Consider the following 19,469-nt stretch of genomic DNA (forward strand, 5'->3'; position numbering starts at 1 on the left):
GCTGTTTGCCTCTTGCCTGGTGGTCAAAATAATTTTCACTTACAGTCTGCAAGAATTACATGTTAAGGGATAAATACACCATATTCCTTCCAGGTGTGCTCTTTGGAATTCATGTTAAAAGATTTTTAAAAAGAATGGCTTCCAAATGTTCAAAAATAGATTGGGGTGATGAATGCACAGCTATGTGATGGCACTGTGAACAGCTGATTGTACACCACGGATGATTGTATGGTATGTGAATTGCGGTCGCAGTTGATTCGTCTGGGGGGGGGAGGTGGCGGCCGGTTGCTAAATCCTAGGCTCTCAGGATTGCTTGGAGGGTACCGGCGGCGGGGGCCTCTTTCCCGGAGGCGAGGGCGAGGCGGGGGACTGGGCCCGGTCCCCGGCGTAGGCGTGCAAAGTATGGAGGGCGGCGAGAAAGGAACAGGCGGGACACGGTTCTTTTTAGGGTGAAGAAGCCAAGAGAGTTTATTAGGGGAGAGTACAAGCTTATATCGGGCGTTTAGAGGGCGGGGTAGCTGTAGAGGTTAAAGGCTTGGATTGGTTCTGAGAGGGCGCGGAGGTTGATTGAAAAGGGGCGAGAGTTGCTCCGGTAACGGTGTCTGGCAACAATGTATGCGCACTGGTGGTAATGGGAGTTGCACTGGCAACGGGGAGTGTCCGGGCAAGATAAGGGGGTGGGGAAAAGGCGGTTCCCTCCGGCAAGCCTCCCCTAACAGTGTTATTTTGGGTGAGGAAATGGGGCCTGCCTCCGGCCTCACTTTCCCAGGCCCGGGGGGCTGCGGAGGGCGCTGTCGCCCGTGCCCACCACCCTCCCCAGGGGCTGATCAGGTCCCCCAGCCCAGGCCCGCCAAGTCGAAGCACGTAATCAGTGTCCCGCATTTCCCCCTTCTTTTCTAATTAAAGGAAGAAGCTTACCGGAGAGGCCCGCTAAGGGATGAGGGAAGGGGGAGGCCGGGGAGGGGAAAAAGGGGTTGACGGTGGCTCAGCGAGGCTGGAGCTCAGCGTTGGTGTGGCGCCCGGGCGCTCGACAGGGGCCTTGCTGCTTGCGGGATGGACGAGGGTGGGGGGTTTAAAGTTGGAGGTTCAGAGAAGCTGGAGCTCGAGGTTGGTGCGATGTTCAGGCGATCGAGAAGGGCCTCGCGGTCGGCGGGTTGACCGGTGGCAGTGAGGTCGCGGAGGGTTGGTTGTCATCTCGGAGTAGGGAGCGTCAGAGGTGGCGAGTCGCTGGTACTGGACTTGCACGAACGAGGAGAAAATAGAATCCGTTTGTTTCCTTACAAGCTGGACAATTCTGCGGATAATGCAGGGTCCTAAGGTGAGAGTTAGAATAATCATTAGTAGGGGGCCGAGGAGAGGGAGGAGGTAAGGGAGGAGGGGGGTAAAGATGTGGGACCAATAGTTGGTGGCTTCACGGTCTCTGTTGCGTTGTTCCAGTCCCTCTCGGACCTTCTTTAGGCTGTCTTCGGCGAGACCTGTGGAATTGGCATATACACAGCACTCTTCTTCTAGGGCTGCGCAAAGGCCTCCTTCTTTGAGGAGGAGAAGGTCGAGACCTCGGCGGTTTTGGAGCACTACCTCAGAGAGGGAATTGACAGAATTTTTAAGATGGGAAATAGCGTCTTGTAGGTGACGAATGTCCTCGTCAACAGCCGCCCGGAGGTGAGTTAGGGCGGAGCCTTGACTGGCTAATGCAGCGATTCCGGTGCCAGCGCCTGCAAGACCTAGGAGGGAGGCAATCGTGAGGACGGTGATGGGCTCTCGCTTTTGCAGTGGGGCAGAAGCTGCAGTTGTTTCCAGGCGGAGGAAGAAGTCTTCCTCGCTGTGGTATAGGACCCTAGGGATGAGGACAATTAGGAGGCAAGTTTCATTAGTTGTATTGAGGGTTTGCACGTTAAGGCAGGGGGTAAGCCCTGTAGAGGAGCAGAGCCATTGGGAGGAGTTATGAGGAATGAGAAATTTTGCAGAGCTGCTGGGAGATGAGTAGTCGGCGCAAGCTGTGAGGTTGGGAGAGTTACTTGAGCGAGGGCGGATGCACTTTCCTGTAAAGGAGACTGAATGAAAGGTTAGGGGGACGGCAGAGGTATTCCAATTGCATTCCAAGGGGCTGTTTTCTGTATTTTCTGAAAAGGAAAGGTTGGAGGCAACTGGCTCATATAGGGAGGAGGAGGTGGAGAGGCAAAGCCAGCAGGAGGAGGTAAGATTGGGGTTGGAGGAATTCACTGAGGTGAAGGCCGCTTGGATAAGGCCGAGGAGGGGAGAGGAGTAATGAGAGGGGGGCAGAAAAGGTTGGGGTGGTGGTGTTGGCGATGCGTTGTTTGCAGCTGAGGTGCGGCTGGTTGGAGCTGAGGTGCGGCTGGAGAGCTGTGGAAAAAGGGGGTTAATGACTTGGTTGGGACCTATGCCAGAGGGTGTTTTTAATGCAGTATTTTGGCATGGTTGGTTTGCAGCCTCCTTTTTTATGAGAATAAGTGATTCTCGGTCGGCTCCTTTCTCATAGATTCTGAAGCCCCAAGTTTGACCGAGTAACCAGGAGGGATCAGTGGGGAGCTGCACTGTAAGATTAAGATGTGTGCAGGATTCCTCGCTTTCTCGGCCGAGCCAGTTAACTGTAGGGAGTTTGCACCCTGTAGGGGTCCATTTTAAGGTAAGGTAATGATTAGGAACAGGAGGCTTCCAATTAGTGGCTAATGTTTCACACCCCCAGTATGCACAGTAGTACTCATTGGGGGAATTACAGTACGATTTTCCAGGATTTGAGGATGGGCACATGTAATATTGGGCCTGGGGATCACTTACCTTCCTGGCGCAGGTTTCTTCGACTCTGGAGACAAAGGTGGCGAAAGGCTCACTCGGCTCCTGGAAGAGCTTGGTGAATTTATTAGGCCGACAGGCAGAGCAGTTGGCAAAAGCTCGCAAGGCGATTCCCCGAAGGATAGGCCAAAAGGTGGCAGGCGCATTAATATAGGCGGATGCATTTATAAACGCTTCCGTGCCCAGGTAAGCCTCAGGGGGATGAGTGGCCCCAGTGGCTGCGTCTTGCTCGCTCTGCCTAGCTGCTTCTGCCTGGAAGTGGGCACGCCAATTAACAAACTGGCCGGGGTTAAGAATGGAACGGGCAAGCGAGGCCCAGTCTTGGGGGATGCAAAAGTCCATGCCGAGATCCTGCAGTATTTGGGAAGCGTATGGGCTACCTAACCCATCCTCCTTGACGGCCCTGCGAAGCTGCTTAATAGTATCAGAGTCAATGGGATACCAGTCATACGGTTTCTGTGGTGTGGGGGTAAGGTTAAGAGGAAAGCAGCGAAAAGCACGAAAGGAGGACGCGCCTGCAGAGGGCTTGGCGCGGGAGTGGGGGTAGGGGGAGCGTTGCTCCAAGGGTTGCCTTGAGGTGTAGAAGGCAGCCAGGGGTTGTTAGTCGGCAGGGTGGGAGGAGCAGCGGCAGCTGCCGGTAGCGGCTCCGAGGGGGAGCTCGCCGGAGGGGGAGGCGGAAGTGGGAGGCCCCAAGCGTCGCGAGGCTGCGGCGCGGTGGGAGTGGCTAAGGCATAAGATGGTGGACTAGCCCCGTCCTGTGAAAGGGCGGGGCCCAAGGCATAAGATGCCGGACTAACTCCGCCCTGTGAAAGGGCGGGGTAAAGCGCTTGCGGTTTCCGGCCTGGCTTAGGGCTGACGTCATCACTAGAGCACTTCCTCCCCTCGATGGAAGAAGAAGGAGGAGGAGGAAGTTCGCCATCTTGGCGAGGCTCAGTGTTATTTTGTTTTTTGGGAGTCACTTCGAGCGCGTTGTTAATCTGCTCGACTAAGGACTCTGTGTCCGAATCGTGGTCTACATTAGTATCGCTGTCTGAATCTGTTGACTGGGTTGATAGGGCCTCCTTGGATTTAATGGGGCCTCGATCAGGGGGGAGGGAGCCTTGAAGGCAGGAGAGGACGGTTATTAAGGTGGGGAGCAAGCCGGGAGGGAAGCGCTTGCTCTCATGTTCCATGGCGTTGGTGACCCGATCAATAAGGCGATCATAAGTAACAGGGTCCCAAAGATGGCAAGTGGTGAGCCATGGGTTAAAGGGCAGCAGGAGGTTTTAGTATACTTGCAGCTGCCGGACAGACACCTTACAGCGATGTGTGTCTAGGAGACCAGCCAGAGCACGAACTTGGGGTGCTTGGTGTGCAGATAGACGATTACCCATAGCGGAGTGAGAAAAGAAAAAGGGGGGTTGATTATTGAGTAAAGAAAATGAGGTAAACCGTGGTCGCGAGGCCGAAGGAGACGGCGAGAATAGAAGGCAGGAGCCTCTAGTAGCGAGAGCAGTTTGGGGGGGGGGCGGTCGCAAAGAGGCACACCGCGCGAAACAAAGAAACAAAGACACAAAGGACCACAGCAAAGTAATGGAGGGGAAGAGGGAAAGCTACTGGAGGAAGAGTGTTAGGAGGAATGGGGGGACATAGGAAGAGAAGACGAAAGGTAGTCGGGGGTAAGAGTTAGGTTAACGCGGGAAAGGAAGAGCGGCCCGGGCGCGGAGCGGCGTGGGAGAGGCGGCTCCGGACGTGGAGCGGCGAGGGAGAGGCGGCTCCGCGGGGCGGCGAGGGAGAGGCGGCCCTTACTTTGCAGGCGAGGAGAAGGGGAGCTGGAGAGGCGTCCGGGCGAGCGGGTGGTTTTACTGGACCGCTGCGTGGAGAGGACTTTTAATTCCAGGGGCCCCACGTTGGGCGCCAGTTGCGGTCGCAGTTGATTCGTCTGGGGGGGGGGAGGTGGCGGCCGGTTGCTAAATCCTAGGCTCTCAGGATTGCTTGGAGGGTACCGGCGGCGGGGGCTCTTTCCCGGAGGCGAGGGCGAGGCGGGGGACTGGGCCCGGTCCCCGGCGTAGGCGTGCAAAGTATGGAGGGCGGCGAGAAAGGAACAGGCGGGACACGGTTCTTTTTAGGGTGAAGAAGCCAAGAGAGTTTATTAGGGGAGAGTACAAGCTTATATTGGGCGTTTAGAGGGCGGGGTAGCTGTAGAGGTTAAAGGCTTGGATTGGTTCTGAGAGGGCGCAGAGGTTGATTGAAAAGGGGCGAGAGTTGCTCCGGTAACGGTGTCTGGCAACAATGTATGCGCACTGGTGGTGATGGGAGTTGCACTGGCAACGGGGAGTGTCCGGGCAAGATAAGGGGGTGGGGAAAAGGCGGTTCCCTCCGGCAAGCCTCCCCTAACAGTGTTATTTTGGGTGAGGAAATGGGGCCTGCCTCCGGCCTCACTTTCCCAGGCCCGGGGGGCTGCGGAGGGCGCTGTCGCCCGTGCCCACCACCCTCCCCAGGGGCTGATCAGGTCCCCCAGCCCAGGCCCGCCAAGTCGAAGCACGTAATCAGTGTCCCGCAGTGAATATATCTCAATAAAACTGAATTTAAAAAAAAAAAAAAAAGAATGGCTTCCAGATTGGTTTTTCCTATTGGTCATTTTGAGAATCATACTCTTCAATCACAAGTTCTCTGCAGAATTAGGAAGGATTGTACTTCTGCTAGACAGGTTGACCAGCATTTCCTTTTATCAGAAGGGACCTTGGGGAGTATCAATTCTAACCTCCAACTCAGTATGGACTCTCTCCTATAACATACTTGAACAAATGGGATTCAATTCCTGTTTGTGTCAACATTGCCAAGGAAGAACAGCTCACCACACACACACACACACACACACACACACACAAAAGAATGGCTTCCCTACTTTAATTTTTATGATTCTGTCCACCTTTAACCTTCCTAGCTTCACGGAAAAAGGGAATTGGGAGGAAAACTTTGTTATAAAATCATCACAGGCTATAGCCTGGGGAGGACAATTGCATAACTGCCAGATGTGCCATCCAAACTCAGTACAAATCCAACTCCTACATGGCTACTTATGACACAAACTGGTAATTAACAAACAAAAAAACAAAAAATTGGAATAAATGGCAGAAAACCTGTAAGAAAAACCCTTCCTGCTGGTCACATTCCTTACGTGAACCTTAGAAAGAAGGCCCTTATCTACTGTCTGTCATGACCTTAATAAAACCCTAGACAGTCCCAAAGTATTTCAACAAATACCAGCCTTACTTCTTGGGAAATTCTCTGTGCCCCAAACGGATATATATTTATCTGTGGAAGCCCTGAGAGCCATTTATCTTTTAAAGGTTTTGAAGAAGGCATCTTTGACCCTTGGGTCAGAATGTTTCAATGTGTAGATAAAGTCTGAATAAAAGACCAGGGTACTCTAGGGTATTTAAGGCCTGACATTTCTGTATTTCAACCTATTAATTGTAATGAATGGGCACTAGGATGATCATAGGACCATTAGCTCCTTGGAGTGGGTTTACTTACCATGAGGCAGCTTTACTCAATTTGACTGCAACATTTGAAGAACTTGCTAAGCCCACCGCCACTGCACTTGAAACCATTCGAGTGTCCGTTGACTCTTTGGCAAATGTCGTCATAATTGGATGGCCTTAGACTACCATTTAATAGAACAAGCTGGGGTATGGGCTCTAGCAAACACCTCCTGCTGAACTTGGGTAAATACCTCCAGCCAGGTATTTAGTAAATTAAATATACAAAAGCTGCACAATCAAGCCACCTGGCTGCATATTATTAGCCCAACTACACAAACCTCTTGGGAATCAATTAAAAGCTGCTTGCCCCAGCTGTCTTGGCTCTTACCCATTTTCAGCCCAATAATAATAATAATAATGCTCTTATGTTCAGACCTTCCATTGTAAACCTTGTCAAATTTGTATCCCAGAGAGGGCAGTCTGAAGGACTCTTCTCCTCGACCTCTGTCCTCAGAGAACAAGGGTTCAAGCCAAGCCTGAGCATCCAGCCAAAGATGGGGAGACAAACATTCCCGGAGCCACCACCCCTCAGCCCGGGACCCAAGAATTCCTCCAACTGCATGCGAAGATGTTCCATTTCCTGAATCCCAACCTACATCCTGAGTCAGCAGGACATAGAGTGGTTGTTGCCCCTATTTCCTCAAGAATGAAGAATGTAACAACACAAGGCGGGGATTGAAACTACGGGCTTGTCACCACTCCTCCCTTCTCAGCTTTCCCAACTCCCTTCCTAAGAGACTCAGCAAGGGTTAATGAAACCGCTCAGAGACAGTTAGTAACATCGTTGCTTATCTGTAACTTTTACTTTTTCTTATTGAGCTTGTTTTTCAGGCTGCCAACCCAAAGTTACAGCTCCCACCTCTGCACATTTTTTCAGAAGCATCTGGCTACACTGCAAGAAAATTTACTGTTTCCTCCCCATTTGAAGCACTTGCTAAAGCTGGTCCTGGCTGACTCAGCCACTAGGGCAGGTGCAGTCAGGAGAAGCCCTGAACTAAAGTCACCTTTGCCTAATTATATTATAAAAATCACACACACTGGGCAGGCTAAGCAGCCATTTTTTAACATGCACTGCACAAAGCAGCATGATTTGGAAATACGCATCCTACACTTTAGGCTGCCCCTTAACCCATGCACCTTGCATTATCCTAAACCACTCCCCTAGATCCACCTACCCAAAACTTCATAAAAGCATCAAACCTTTTCAGCTCCAGAAGAGAGATCTGAGGTTTACCTTCTGCCTCCTTGATGAGCTGCTCACAATAAACTTGCCTTTCTCGAAATCCTGTTGTCATGGCATTGACCTCTGTTTGCATCAGACAATGAGCCTGCTTTGGGCAATAACAGGGACGGGCTGCATCCTTGGGACCTGCAGCCTTTCAGAGACCCACGTGCCTGCCTGGCCACCATGGTGTTAACAATCATCGGAGCTGGGGGCATAACTGAATGCCGTGTTTCCAGGCGGGGTCAATCCAATGACCAGAGCGTGTGTAAGGATATTCTCTTCCTTGCCTCTTCCCCTGACCTTTTCCCCACCAAAAACAGTCGTGGATGACCAACGTGCATGAATAATATTCACTGGGCAGCTACAGCCTGCTTCCTGCAGTGCTGGCACAGACTCTGGGTCTCTTTGGTCTACTGCAGGCGTCTGCAGCCTGGAGGGGTGGGGGTACACTCTGTGTTCGCAAGGGATACTAAAAAGTCTTAAAGACATATTAACATCTAATTGAGGCTTTTTTGCTCTTACAATCAGATGAATAGAATGAGGAAGGAAAAAGTTGGATGAGAAAGTGAGCAGTCTGGAAAAAAATACCTAGAAATGTGTCTACTCCCAGAAGCTCCAGAGCCCGGGTCCCTGAAATGAGGAGGCAATCTGACGATGACTTAGTCTCCAATTGCTCAGTCACCCCGGAGCCCTGCCACAGGAGCAGAAGGGCCACCTGGGGGGTGACCGAGACGGCACCTTGTGGCCCGAGGATACTGCTATTGGCATCCTCTCCCACCCTGCCCTGAGCAGGGGGCCAGGTCGAGGGACCCCACAAGAGGAAGCCTTGCAGCCCCTCCTCATTCAGGGTCCTCGAGCTGTAGACAGAACTCTGGCTCCATCAGATCTCCGGGCCAGTGTTGCGCAAGGCACGGCCAATGCCACTGGTACCCTTGGCACAGTCTTCAAAGCCACTGTTGACATAGGTGTTGTCAGTCGTGCAGCTCACAGATGGATGCTTTGGGCAGGAGGCCTCCCTGGCTGCTGCCTCCTCCTCCTCCGCCCGCTTCTGCTCCAGCACCAGGGCTGGGTTGACGTCAGGCCCTGGAGAGGCAGCAGAGATGGAGAGCCATGGTCAGCAGTGGCTGCAGTGGAGCAGGAGGTACAGCCCAGCAGCCCAGCCGGGAAAGGAGGGTTCGGAAAGCGAGAGCCGACAACATCCATCACGGCACCGAGCTTCCAGCCCTGGCTCCATGCTGCCCCCCATTTAGGCTGGCATTTGGACCTCTGGCCTGTCTGCCTTCTAAAGAGCATAGCAGATCCCATTTGCTAGGCACGTCCTTGCAGGGAAGCCCCTGAAACTTCCCAAAGGGGCCGCTGAGTCTCTCCCTCTCTTTCTAGAAACATCCTGTGCTGTCGTCCTTGCAAAGTCCCTGCTAAGAGATGCCATTCCTCTCTCCGGACAAAGACTCAGGGCAGGGAGGACACCCTGGGGGCTTGGGGTCCCTCCCAGGTGCTGAAGCAAGTCCAAGCTTGAGCTCCTCACCTGAGCCCCTGCCCACCCTGCCCACTTCAAGGAGGTCCTGCAGGAGGGCAGGGTGTGGAAGTTCCTTGCCTCCCTCCCCCCAGGGAAATTGGGGAGCCCTCTCTTGCTCCAGGCTGATCCAAGGAGCAGCCAACAGCCCTACGGTTGTGGACACCTGTGCTCCCTCTGGTCCCGGCAGACCCTGGGCTGCCCCTCCTGGCCTTTCTCTTCCTTCCCACCCAGACTGTGTGGGATCATAGCCCTGCCCCGCAAGGACCTTGGACAGGGGTTTTCTCACTCATCCCAGAGGGGTGGTAACATTTCCCTTAGAGGATGTCAAAGAATTAAACATGCATGTATTCATGCACAAATGCACACTGGTATAATTGACTCATTCTCCCAGCTGGGCCACACTGCAAGTGGGCAACACCCTCATCGTGGGTGGCTCATTTTAAAACTCTGCACGGAGCAATTTTTACATGATAACACTCAACAAGGAGGGTACAGAGAAAAGGGCACCTGCGTACATTGCTAGTAGAAGTTTAAACTGGTAACACTTTCTAGAGGGCAATTTGACATTAACAATGGACACCTCTCGATTTTATCTCAGGAAATAATTGCAAATAAGGTCAAAGATTCAGCCTGAAGGAGGTTCATTGCACCGGTTGCAATTAATAATAGGAAGTCAGAAGTAATTTAATGCCCAACAATTGGGAATTGGTTAAATAAATTATGGTTAATCCATATTATAGGATGGTATACTCAACAAGTCACAAAATCAATTTAGTAAATTAACAACATTTTTTAAATTAATGGTAGAGTAGGAAAGCAAACATAAGAGAAGCACGTTGCATCGTAAGGGTAAGTACTATTCTGTGGAACTTTTGCTTTAATTGTCTGTGTACAGGCATACCTCGGAGATACTGCAAGTTTGGTTCCAGAGCACCGCAATAAAGTGAGTCACATAATTTTTTGGTTTCCCAGTGCATATAAAAGTAGTGTATTAAGTATGCAATGGAATTATGTCTAAAGAGAAAACAATGTACACACCTTAATTAAAATGTGACACAGAGACACAAAGTAAGAACATGCTCTTGGGAAAATGGCACCAACAGACTTGCTTGACACAGAGTTGTTATAAACCCACAGTTTGTAAAACACACAATATCTGCAAAGCGCAAGAAAGCAAAGTGCAAGAAAGCATCGATGCGTGTCCGGGTCTGTGTGTACCCAGACATACTGGTTCTCAATTGAAGGTCATGGGTAAACGTTAAAAAGCATTGGAATAGGATACCATAGAAACATATTTCACACACATCTGCTGGCAAAGAAAGATGTTCACAATATACTAAGTGGAAAAAAAAAGGCAGCTTTCAAAACAGGAAGTATTGTGTGATCATATTTTTTGTTAAAAAAAAAAACCTACACAGAAAAGTGCATTGGCAGTAGCAGAGTGCAATTGTGTGTGCTTTCATGTTTTGCCTGTAGCTTGAGCGTATTCTGGGGCTTTTCAGAAAAGAGCACACACTGTCTTGGCAGTAACAAATACACACGGGAGCGGGGAGGGCCCTGGGACTCGGTGGCAGCGGGAGCGGTGGGGGCTGGCAGCCGGGCGCAGCCGGGCACTCACCCAGGTAGCTGAGGACGACGGGCAGGAAGACCAGGCCATGCAGCAGGCCCAGGAGCGTCACCAGGAGGTTGAGGCGGAAGAAGAAGATCTGGACCAGCTGGGACTTGGCTAGGCCCAGGACGAGGATGCCGGGCAGGTTGGTCATGGCCACGCCAGCGAACACCTGGGCGGGGGGGTGTCACAGGCGGGCGTCAGGACGGGCACGGGGGGCACCCCGGAGCAGGAGCAGCATGCGGGAGGCCCGGCTCCACTCACCGCACTGCCCATGGTGATGGTGGCCTCCTTGGCCCTCTCCAGCCGGGTTGGCTTGGTGCTGATGGCGAAGGAGCGCGTGATGTGGGAAACAAACTCCACGGAGATGCCCACTGCCTATGGGAAGGGGTCGGGGTTGGGGGAGGCTTCAGGTGCAAAACGCGGGGGCAGGGGTAGGAGGTAGGGAAGCAGGCAGGGAGGGTGGAGGGCTGCCCAGCCCTGCCTGGGTTCTAGAAAGAACCAGTTGTTCCAGAACTCTCCCCCCAGGTCCCATGTCTGGGGAGAGTTACCGTGACCAGGTTGATGAGGGACACGGCGTTGTAGCTGATGTCCCAAAGGGCCATGAAGCCCACGGTGTCGACCAGGATCATGACGATGGAGAAGAGGTTGAGGAGGCCGGAGCGGAGGTCCATGCCCAGCAAGAGGAAGCAGACGATGAAGGTGGGTGCCAGGCAGAGGGCGAGCATGAACAGCCCCTCGGGGATGATGGTCAGATACTGCTCATAGAACACGTTGGTGATCCTGCCCGGCCGGAGGACACAGTCACCAACGCGGCCTCGGGGAGATGTGCATGTATGTTTGTGCAAGAACCAGGACAAGAACCCGGAACCTTCCACCTCTGCCCTGTCCTCTCCCCGGGGTGGCCTCCTTGGCAACTCTGCACCCCGGAACCCGAGTCCCCAGTGGGCTGCCCCTGTCACCCCCACCCCTGCCTTCCCGAGGCCTCACGTGTAAGGGAAGACCTCGAAGTCCGGGTCGGTGCCGGGGACCTCTCGCAGGCTAGCAGTGATATTGTCTGCCAGGGCCCGCGTGGCCCTCAAAGCTTCCGTGTAATCCTGCGAGTTCTTCAGGGGCTTGGAGTAGGTCATGAACCGAGAGGCTGGGCAGGCGCGGGGCAAGAGGACAGGAGAGAGGAGGGCCGAGGTCAGTCCCCACCACAAGGGCCACTGTGGTGTCTCAGGCAGGCCCCCACCGCCGTCGTCAGCCTCGCCTTCCACGCTCAGCTTAGCGCTGTGCCACCACCATTTTGAAGTCCCTCCTACAGTTGGTACCAGGGGCCCCACATTTTCATTTCGCACTGGGCCCCATGTGTTCTGTAGCCATGCGAGATCAGACCCAGGGCCCCGCTTTATCTCCCTGTTGAGCCTAAATTCTTCCCTTGTGGGGTCTCAAAAGACACACTGGGTTTTTGGAAAGTAATTCAGGACAATTGCTTTGCAAGTTTATGTGTTCCTACAGAAAAGAACCAGAAAGGAAGAATGAAAAATGGAGACAGTTGAATTGTTGGAGCTATGGGATTGTGGGCGAGGACTATCGTCAGGTAAGTGAAGTAAAGAGTATTTCTCAATTGTTTACAATGAGCATGTATATCAGGGAAAGAAGCAATACAGCGATTTTCATTTGGAGAAAATAAAAAGAAAAGGAATGTTCTTGGACGTATACAATCTTAGAGCAGGAAGGGAGCTGGGAGAGCCCCCTGCCCAGTGTATCAGAACCACTCAGCCTGGAGATTCTGATTCAGCAGGCCTCAGGTAGAACCTGGGAATTTGCATTTCTAAGAATCTCCAGGTGCTGAGGGAACCCACTTTGAGAACCACTGACCTAGCCTAACCTCCCTGCCCAAATAGGAAGACCAAGGTCAAAGGTGAGGCAGAAACTGCCCAAAATGACCCTGGGAGTTGCGGCTCTCTCTGTCTGTTCCCTCCCTGGCCTAACCACATTCCACCTCCATCTGTCCACACTGCTCCCCACACTGGCCACAGACCCTGCTGCTGAGGGAAGACAGAGGCCAGTGGGGCTTGGGGACAGGGGACAGCATGGGTGGGGGCAGAGGGGCCAGGGGAGCTTGGAGACGGAGTGGGTGGGGGTAGAGGAGGGGCCAGGGGGGTCTCGGGGGGTCCTCCTGTGTGAATTAGATTAAGTTTAGCTTTCACACAGGGTGGGGGCAGCTCAGGGGAATGGCAGAGGGTCAAGAAGCCAAGCTATAAGTGGTGGCCGGTCCTCCTGTTTATCCACCCACTGTCCTTGCAAGGTGGAGACTGGTGGGGAGAGGGTAGAGCTTCCTTAAATAGCTTCATAAGTTGTTACCAAACTAGCTCAGAATGGCTCCGCAGTTAAAGAACAAAGGAAAGAGAGGTGGAGACTTGTTTCAAATGTTCCAAGTTTGCACAGGAGACTTTTTTTTAAATGTTTCCAATTTCAGCAGCTGCGTGTTTCAAATTTGGGTGGGCTAGTTAGGCTTGTGGAATAGAATGTAACCTCTGGAGTATCCAGCCACTGGAGAAACAGGGGAAGGACTTGCGGTTAAGTGTAAGGAATAAATACCGCTGGGTCTATTGTTCTGTGCGCCAACCCCCCACATTTTGGTTGGGCGCCCGTTCTTGCAAGATCTGAATAAATCTTTTCTTCTCCACAATCAGGTGAGCATTTATTCCTTTTTAGGAATAGTGCTTGTTCCTCACACTCCTGCATTCTGACTTGGGCATTGGAGGATTCGCCCAGTTTTAGCTGGAAAGAGGGTTTATTAGTTTGCTCTCTTAATTGTAAAAGCAATACATGTTTGTAAATAATTTGGACTGTGACCTATTTCAGTAGCAAGTGAAAGTGCCAGGGGAAGTGCTCCCTGACGAGCCCGTGTGGACTCCAGACCCCTCCCAGCACCAGCCCTGCAGAGGACACCGGGGCTCGGCTGTCATCGGTTCCTTCACCCATGGGACAGGTTAGCCGCAGCCCCTGGGACTGTGAATGCAGCTTCAGAGTCCGCTGCATAGAGGCATCACATTTTATTTAACCAGCAGCTCCTAGGGGCATTTGGATGTGTATGCACGGTGGGAACAGGGGGCTTAACTTGGGGTGTGGGTGGCCCCCAAGAATGGGAAGTCCAAAGATGTAGAAGATGTGGTAGCAGGATCCCCGGGGAGAGAGTCAGAGGAGAAAGAGAAGATGGGGGAGACTGAGGGAGGGGTGCAGAGGGTGTCCTGGGGCTTTCCGGGGCCCTCAGGAGCCAACTCTGATGCTCTCTCTCCAGGGTAGACTGCACTTACCTAAAATCTGCCCACTTGGGTCCAAATTCACAGAGGTGCTGTAAGCTGCCAGGCCTCTGGGAGGAGAATGCCAGAAAAAAGGCTTAGCCCAGGCGTCCCCTGGCTGCCCACCTGCCGGCCTGCAACTGCACAGCCCTCCTCCCTCTTCACTCCTCCCTCCTCACTCCCCCTCTTCCCTCATCCCTCTTCCTTCCTCTGTCTTCCCTTCTCTCTCCTCCCTGTTTCCCCCCTCTCTCTTCCCCCCGTGCTGGTTTGAATGTATTATGTCCCCCAGAAAAAGCCATATTCTTTGATGCAATCTTGTGGGGCAGACGTTTTAGTGCTGATTAGATTGGAATTCTTTGAGTGTTTCCATGGAGATGTGCCCCACCCAACTGTGGGTGATGACTCTGATGAGATAATTTCCATGGAGGTGTGGCCCTGCCCATTCAGTGTGGGCGTTGATTACTGGAGCACTATATAAGCTCAGACAGAAGGAGTGAGCTTGCTACAGCCAAGAGGGACACTTCGAAGAACGCCCAGGAGCTGAGAGAGGAGCTGCGGATGAGAGACAGTTTGAAGACAGCCGTTGAAAGCAGACTTTTGCTCCAGAGAAGCGAAAAGAGGACAAATGCCCCAAGAGCAACTGAGAGTGACATTTTTGAGGAAATGCAGCCTAGAAAGGAATGTCCTGGGAGAAAGCCATTTTGAACCCAGAACTTTGGAGCAGATGCCAGCCATGTGCCTTTCCAGCTAACAGAGATTTTCTGGACACCATGGCCGATTGCTGATGTGTTACCTTGGACACTTTATGGCCTTAAGACTGTAACCGTATAACCAAGTAAACCCCCTTTTATAAAAGCCAATCCATCTCTGGTGTTTTGCATTCCGGCAGCATTAGCAAACTAGAACATCCCCTCTATCTTCCTTCCTTCCTCCTCCCCCTTTCCTCCTCGCTTCTCCTTCCTCTCTTCCCCCTCTTCCCTCCTCTAGCTTCCCTCCTCTCTCCTCCCTGTTCCCGTCTCCCACTCCCAGGGCCCACCTATCCTGCCCTTGCACACGGAAGCCCAGACCAACCCTTTGGGACATTTGATGTTGGGTGGGTCTTTGAGGAACCACGGTAGGTACTCGTGGAACTGCTCCACCGAGGGCCTCACCGGGCCCATGGTAAGCCCCATGCAGTTCTTCAAGCAGGAGAGGGAGCCTGCGGAGAGAGAGGCAGCTCTGTTCAGGCCTTCCAGGGTGGGCACGCCCAGAACAGGACAGCCTGGGGAGCCTAGAGTGGCCGCCCCCTCCCCTCTGCCTGGTGGCCCGTCCTCCCTCGGCCTGCTCCTCTGCCCCCATCCAGGATCTGCTCCATCAGCCACACATCCACAAGAAGGTAAGGCAGTGTGTCACTTCTAGAGGGATCTGCATCTCCCGCTCTAAGTGTGGGAGAGCAGTTCCCCTCCCTGATTATGCAAACTGCTGGCACCGAGGGGCAGGTGAGGCAGATAAATTTGGGACAGGGAAATGGGCATTGCTGGTGGAGTCAGACCACATAGGGGATGCCACCTCTCCTATAGAAGTCACCTCATTGGCAGGGTCACTGGCCACCTCTGCTCTGCACTCGCCACTCTGATGGCCACAGCTGCCCCACCCCGAGCATGCTGCAGCTGGGCCAACACTGCCCAAGTGGATGTGAGTGTACAAGAGCCTAGCAGGGTGATGGGGTTCACCTGCCTGACACGTGTCTGCACATGTGCCTGTGCGTGTGCCATCACACGTGTCTGTGCATGCATCTGTGCACAGCTGCCTGTGTGTCTGTCTGGGTGTCTGTGCATGTGCCCATGTGTGCACGTCAGCTGTGCATCTCTGCACACGTGTCTGCCCACGTGTCAGTGCACGTCTGTGCTCTCTGTGCATGCATCTGCACATGTGTCTGTGTGTCTTTCTGGGTATCTATGCATGCATCTGTGCATGTCCATGCATGCACATCTGCTGTGCATCTGTACATGTGTCTGTGCGCAGGCACCCACACGTGCCTTTCTTGGAGCTTCTGCCTGTGACTTAGTGGGACTGAGCCTGGGCCCCACCCTCTGACCAGAAGGAGGACAGTGCAGAGCTGGGGCTTTCCAGGAAGGCAGGAGAGGCTGATGGAGCCTTGCCAGTCTTCCCTACCAACTCCTGCCCTCTCCTGCCTCAGTTTCCCCATGCTGCAATGGACAGCAAGGCCCTCTAAGGCCCTGGGCTCACTTATGGTCGAAGGGCAGAATTTGTCCTTATTGGAGCCGGAGGTATAAATGCGGCAGCAAGAGGATGGGGTCAGCCAGTCAATGAAATCGTCCACCCAGGAGGATGCTGGGATGGCCAAGTAAGACCTGCAGAGCAGGAGGAGAAGGGTCAGGGGAACAGGCAAAAGGGAGAACCAGGACCAGGAGTGCAGGGAGATGGGTCCCTGCACTGGCTGAACCCTTGCTCTGGCCCTGCCCAGACCCCCTGGCAAGCAGGGGAGCCATGGGGCAGAGCAGGGAGGGGGCACTCCATGAGGGAGGAGCGGGGTAATACACACGGGGGCAGCTGGGAAGGGCCAGGGGGAGGCGCTAGGTCACTCACATTTCAGGGAATTCCGTGGCGTACTGGATCTTCTGGGTTAAAGAGAAGTCATCACAGCCTGCGCTGGAGCAGATGCCATTCATGCCAGCCACACTGGAGAAGTTGTAGCCCCCAGTGGTGACAAAGTAGACAGGGGCTCCCACCTCAAAGTATTTGTTCAAAAAGAGGAAGTAGTCGAGCAGGTATGAGTCCTGGCAAATGCAAAATGTTGGTGAACTCCTGGAGGCCAAACCCACCCTAGTGGACTTTCTCCAACTCACATCTACAGAGGAACATACACAGAGGAGCATGCACAGAGGCACACGCACAGGGGTACACTCAGAGAGGTACATGCACAAAGGAAGGTGCCCAGGGACACACACAGAAGCACACACACACAGAGGCACATGCACAGGGGTACACGCACAGAGATACATGCACATATACACATGCACAGGGGTACACAAACAGATGGGCACACATAGAGGTACATGCACAGATGCATATGCACAGGGGTACATGTACAGATGCACATGCACAGGGGTATACACACGGAGGTATATGCACAGATGCACGCATACAAGTAGACACACACAGAGATACATGCACATATGCATATGAACAGGAGTACATGCACAGATAAACATGCACAAATGCATATGCAGAGGGCTATACACACAAATGTATATGCACAGATGCACACACACAGGAACACACAGAGGCACATGCACAGTGGTGCACACAGGAGCACATGTACAGGGGTACACAAACAAAAGTATATGCACAGATGCACACACAGAGGGGTACACACACAAAGATACATGCACAGATGCACATGCACAGGGGTACATGCACAGTGCACATAAAGAGATACATGCACAGGTGCACACACGGGTACACACAGGCACATGCACAGGGGTACACGCACTGGGGTACACACAGAAGCACATGCACAGGGGTACACACACAAAGGTACACACGGGTGCACATGGGTACAGATACACAGGTATGTGCACAGATGCACACACACGGGTACACAGGCACTCACATAGAGGCTCACACACAAATGCACATGCACAGAGGTACAAACACAGAAGCATACACACAGAGGCACATGCACAGGGGTAATCCATAAAGGCAAACGCACAGGGGTACACGCACAGGGGACCCACTCAGAGGCAAACACACACAGGCGCATACACAGAGGCACACACGGGTACACACACAGAGGCACACACACAGTGGTAGACGCACAGGGGTACACACAAGGAGGCACACACAGAGGTACATGCACAGGGGCACACACACAGAGGCAAACGCACAGAGGCACATGCAGAAAGGCACACACAGATGAACATGCACAGAGGCAAACACACAGGAATACATACACAAGGTTACATGCACAGAGGCACACATTTGAACAGAAGTACACACAGGGGTACAAGCGCAGATGTACCTCTTGCCAGCAGTGCAGACCCATCATCTAAACCTCTATGCATCCTCCCCAGATTGGCTGTTCCAAGCCTCCGTTCTACCAGGCTCTCAGCCCTTATCATCATGGTCTGCATGAGTTTTCTCTCTTGCCTCGAGAGCTCATGAGTCATGATGCCTGATCCCTTTCTCAGTCCAGTTGGCCTATTGCTTCATCCCCACCTGGTCTCCGGGCCATGGCCAGCATGTTGGCTGCACACCCTGACGAGCCGCAGCTTCCTGGGCTTGGGTACACCTTACTCCTGTCAGCCCCACACTCTTGCTGACCACACTCTCTTCCCTGATGAGCTGCTTCCAGTGCCTGCCAAAGCCTGTCAGAGTAGGGTCCCAGCACCATGCTCACCACCCTCCGTCTGGGCCTCCAGCTCTCGGGTCTCAGCCCCCAGCCCTTCCCCACACTCACCCGCAGCCCACCGCCCAGGTAACCTGCCTTTGCCTGCCCCTTTCCCTCACCTTTAATACCATCTTCCTTCACTGCCCCCTCCCCAAATCCTGCCCTTCCTCGGAGGTTTGATCAAAACTCTCCTCCTCCCAGAAGCCCTCCGGGTCCTTCCTTCCTCCAAGCTCCTAATTCTCGTTGTCCGTCTTGACTCTGCCTCTGTCTGTCTTATTGATCACATGACCTGAACCACGTGCCAGCTGGGCATTAAACTGATGAGGCCCATTTCCCTTCGGCAGGGGTAGGAGGCTGTGGGAGGCAGCAGGAGAGCCTGAGCTGCAAAACCCAGGGCCTTCCTGGCTCGCCGTGTACCTGCCACGCCACCTTGCATGGGCTACCTGGCTGCCTGGGTGCGTAGTAACGAATCCGGGACTCAGGCAGCAGGAGCCCCAGGCTTGGGGCAGGGGCAGCACGGAGCACAGTGTGGGCTCACCCAGCTGGTCATTCCACATGGGAAGGCTTCTCAAGGTCCGCCCCAGCCACCTCTGACGTGCCTTTCCTGAAGTCTAGTGCTGGCATCCAGCTCTTGTGCTTCTATGCATCTCCAGGTCTCCTCTCCCCAGGCCCTCTCTCTGCATGCTGCTGGCCTCCCCATCCTACCCCCAGGTGCCCCCACCTCAGATCCCCAGAAGCCAAGAGCAGGGGAGGGAGAGCTGATCACCCAGAGGTGCCGAGGGCCATAGGAGAAGGGTTAGAGGGGAGGGTCTCTGGGGGGCCCCTGCTCACCTCGGGCAGTGCCAGCTCCTGATCCAGCCCCACGCTGATGTAGAACATGAGGTAGAGGCTCCCTCCAAACAGGGCCACGAACAGCACCAGCTGAGCAGGGGACAGCATCAGATCCTCTGGCCCCTGCCCCCCGCCTCCCCGAAAGTTAGGTGTCACGGGAAGCATTCCGTGGTCACACAGAGCCCCAGCACACATCTCTGGTCCTCGGGGCCTGGGCTGGCTCTCAGCCCTTCTGAGTCCTGCTCCCCAGGTTGGGTCCGGGCA

At 53.6% G+C, this 19,469-nt stretch overlaps 1 protein-coding gene across 1 annotated transcript; it reads right to left on the reverse strand.

Moving 5' to 3' along the window:
• Positions 1 to 8,446: 8,446 nt before the first annotated feature.
• LOC119535499 (NPC1-like intracellular cholesterol transporter 1) lies at positions 8,447 to 19,370 on the reverse strand. The gene is made up of 10 exons (XM_037837816.1): positions 19,206 to 19,370; positions 16,571 to 16,761; positions 16,211 to 16,335; positions 15,018 to 15,179; positions 12,669 to 12,797; positions 11,682 to 11,991; positions 11,243 to 11,474; positions 10,956 to 11,069; positions 10,701 to 10,863; positions 8,447 to 8,649 (listed from the first exon to the last, which is right to left on the reverse strand). Exons 1-10 carry the CDS (start codon positions 19,368 to 19,370, stop codon positions 8,447 to 8,449), a joined length of 1,794 nt encoding a protein of 597 aa, XP_037693744.1.
• Between the last annotated feature and the right edge of the window lie 99 nt (positions 19,371 to 19,469).

This window comes from Choloepus didactylus, chromosome 5 (genome assembly GCF_015220235.1).
Source record: "Choloepus didactylus isolate mChoDid1 chromosome 5, mChoDid1.pri, whole genome shotgun sequence".
Taxonomy (NCBI): Eukaryota; Metazoa; Chordata; class Mammalia; order Pilosa; family Megalonychidae; genus Choloepus; species Choloepus didactylus.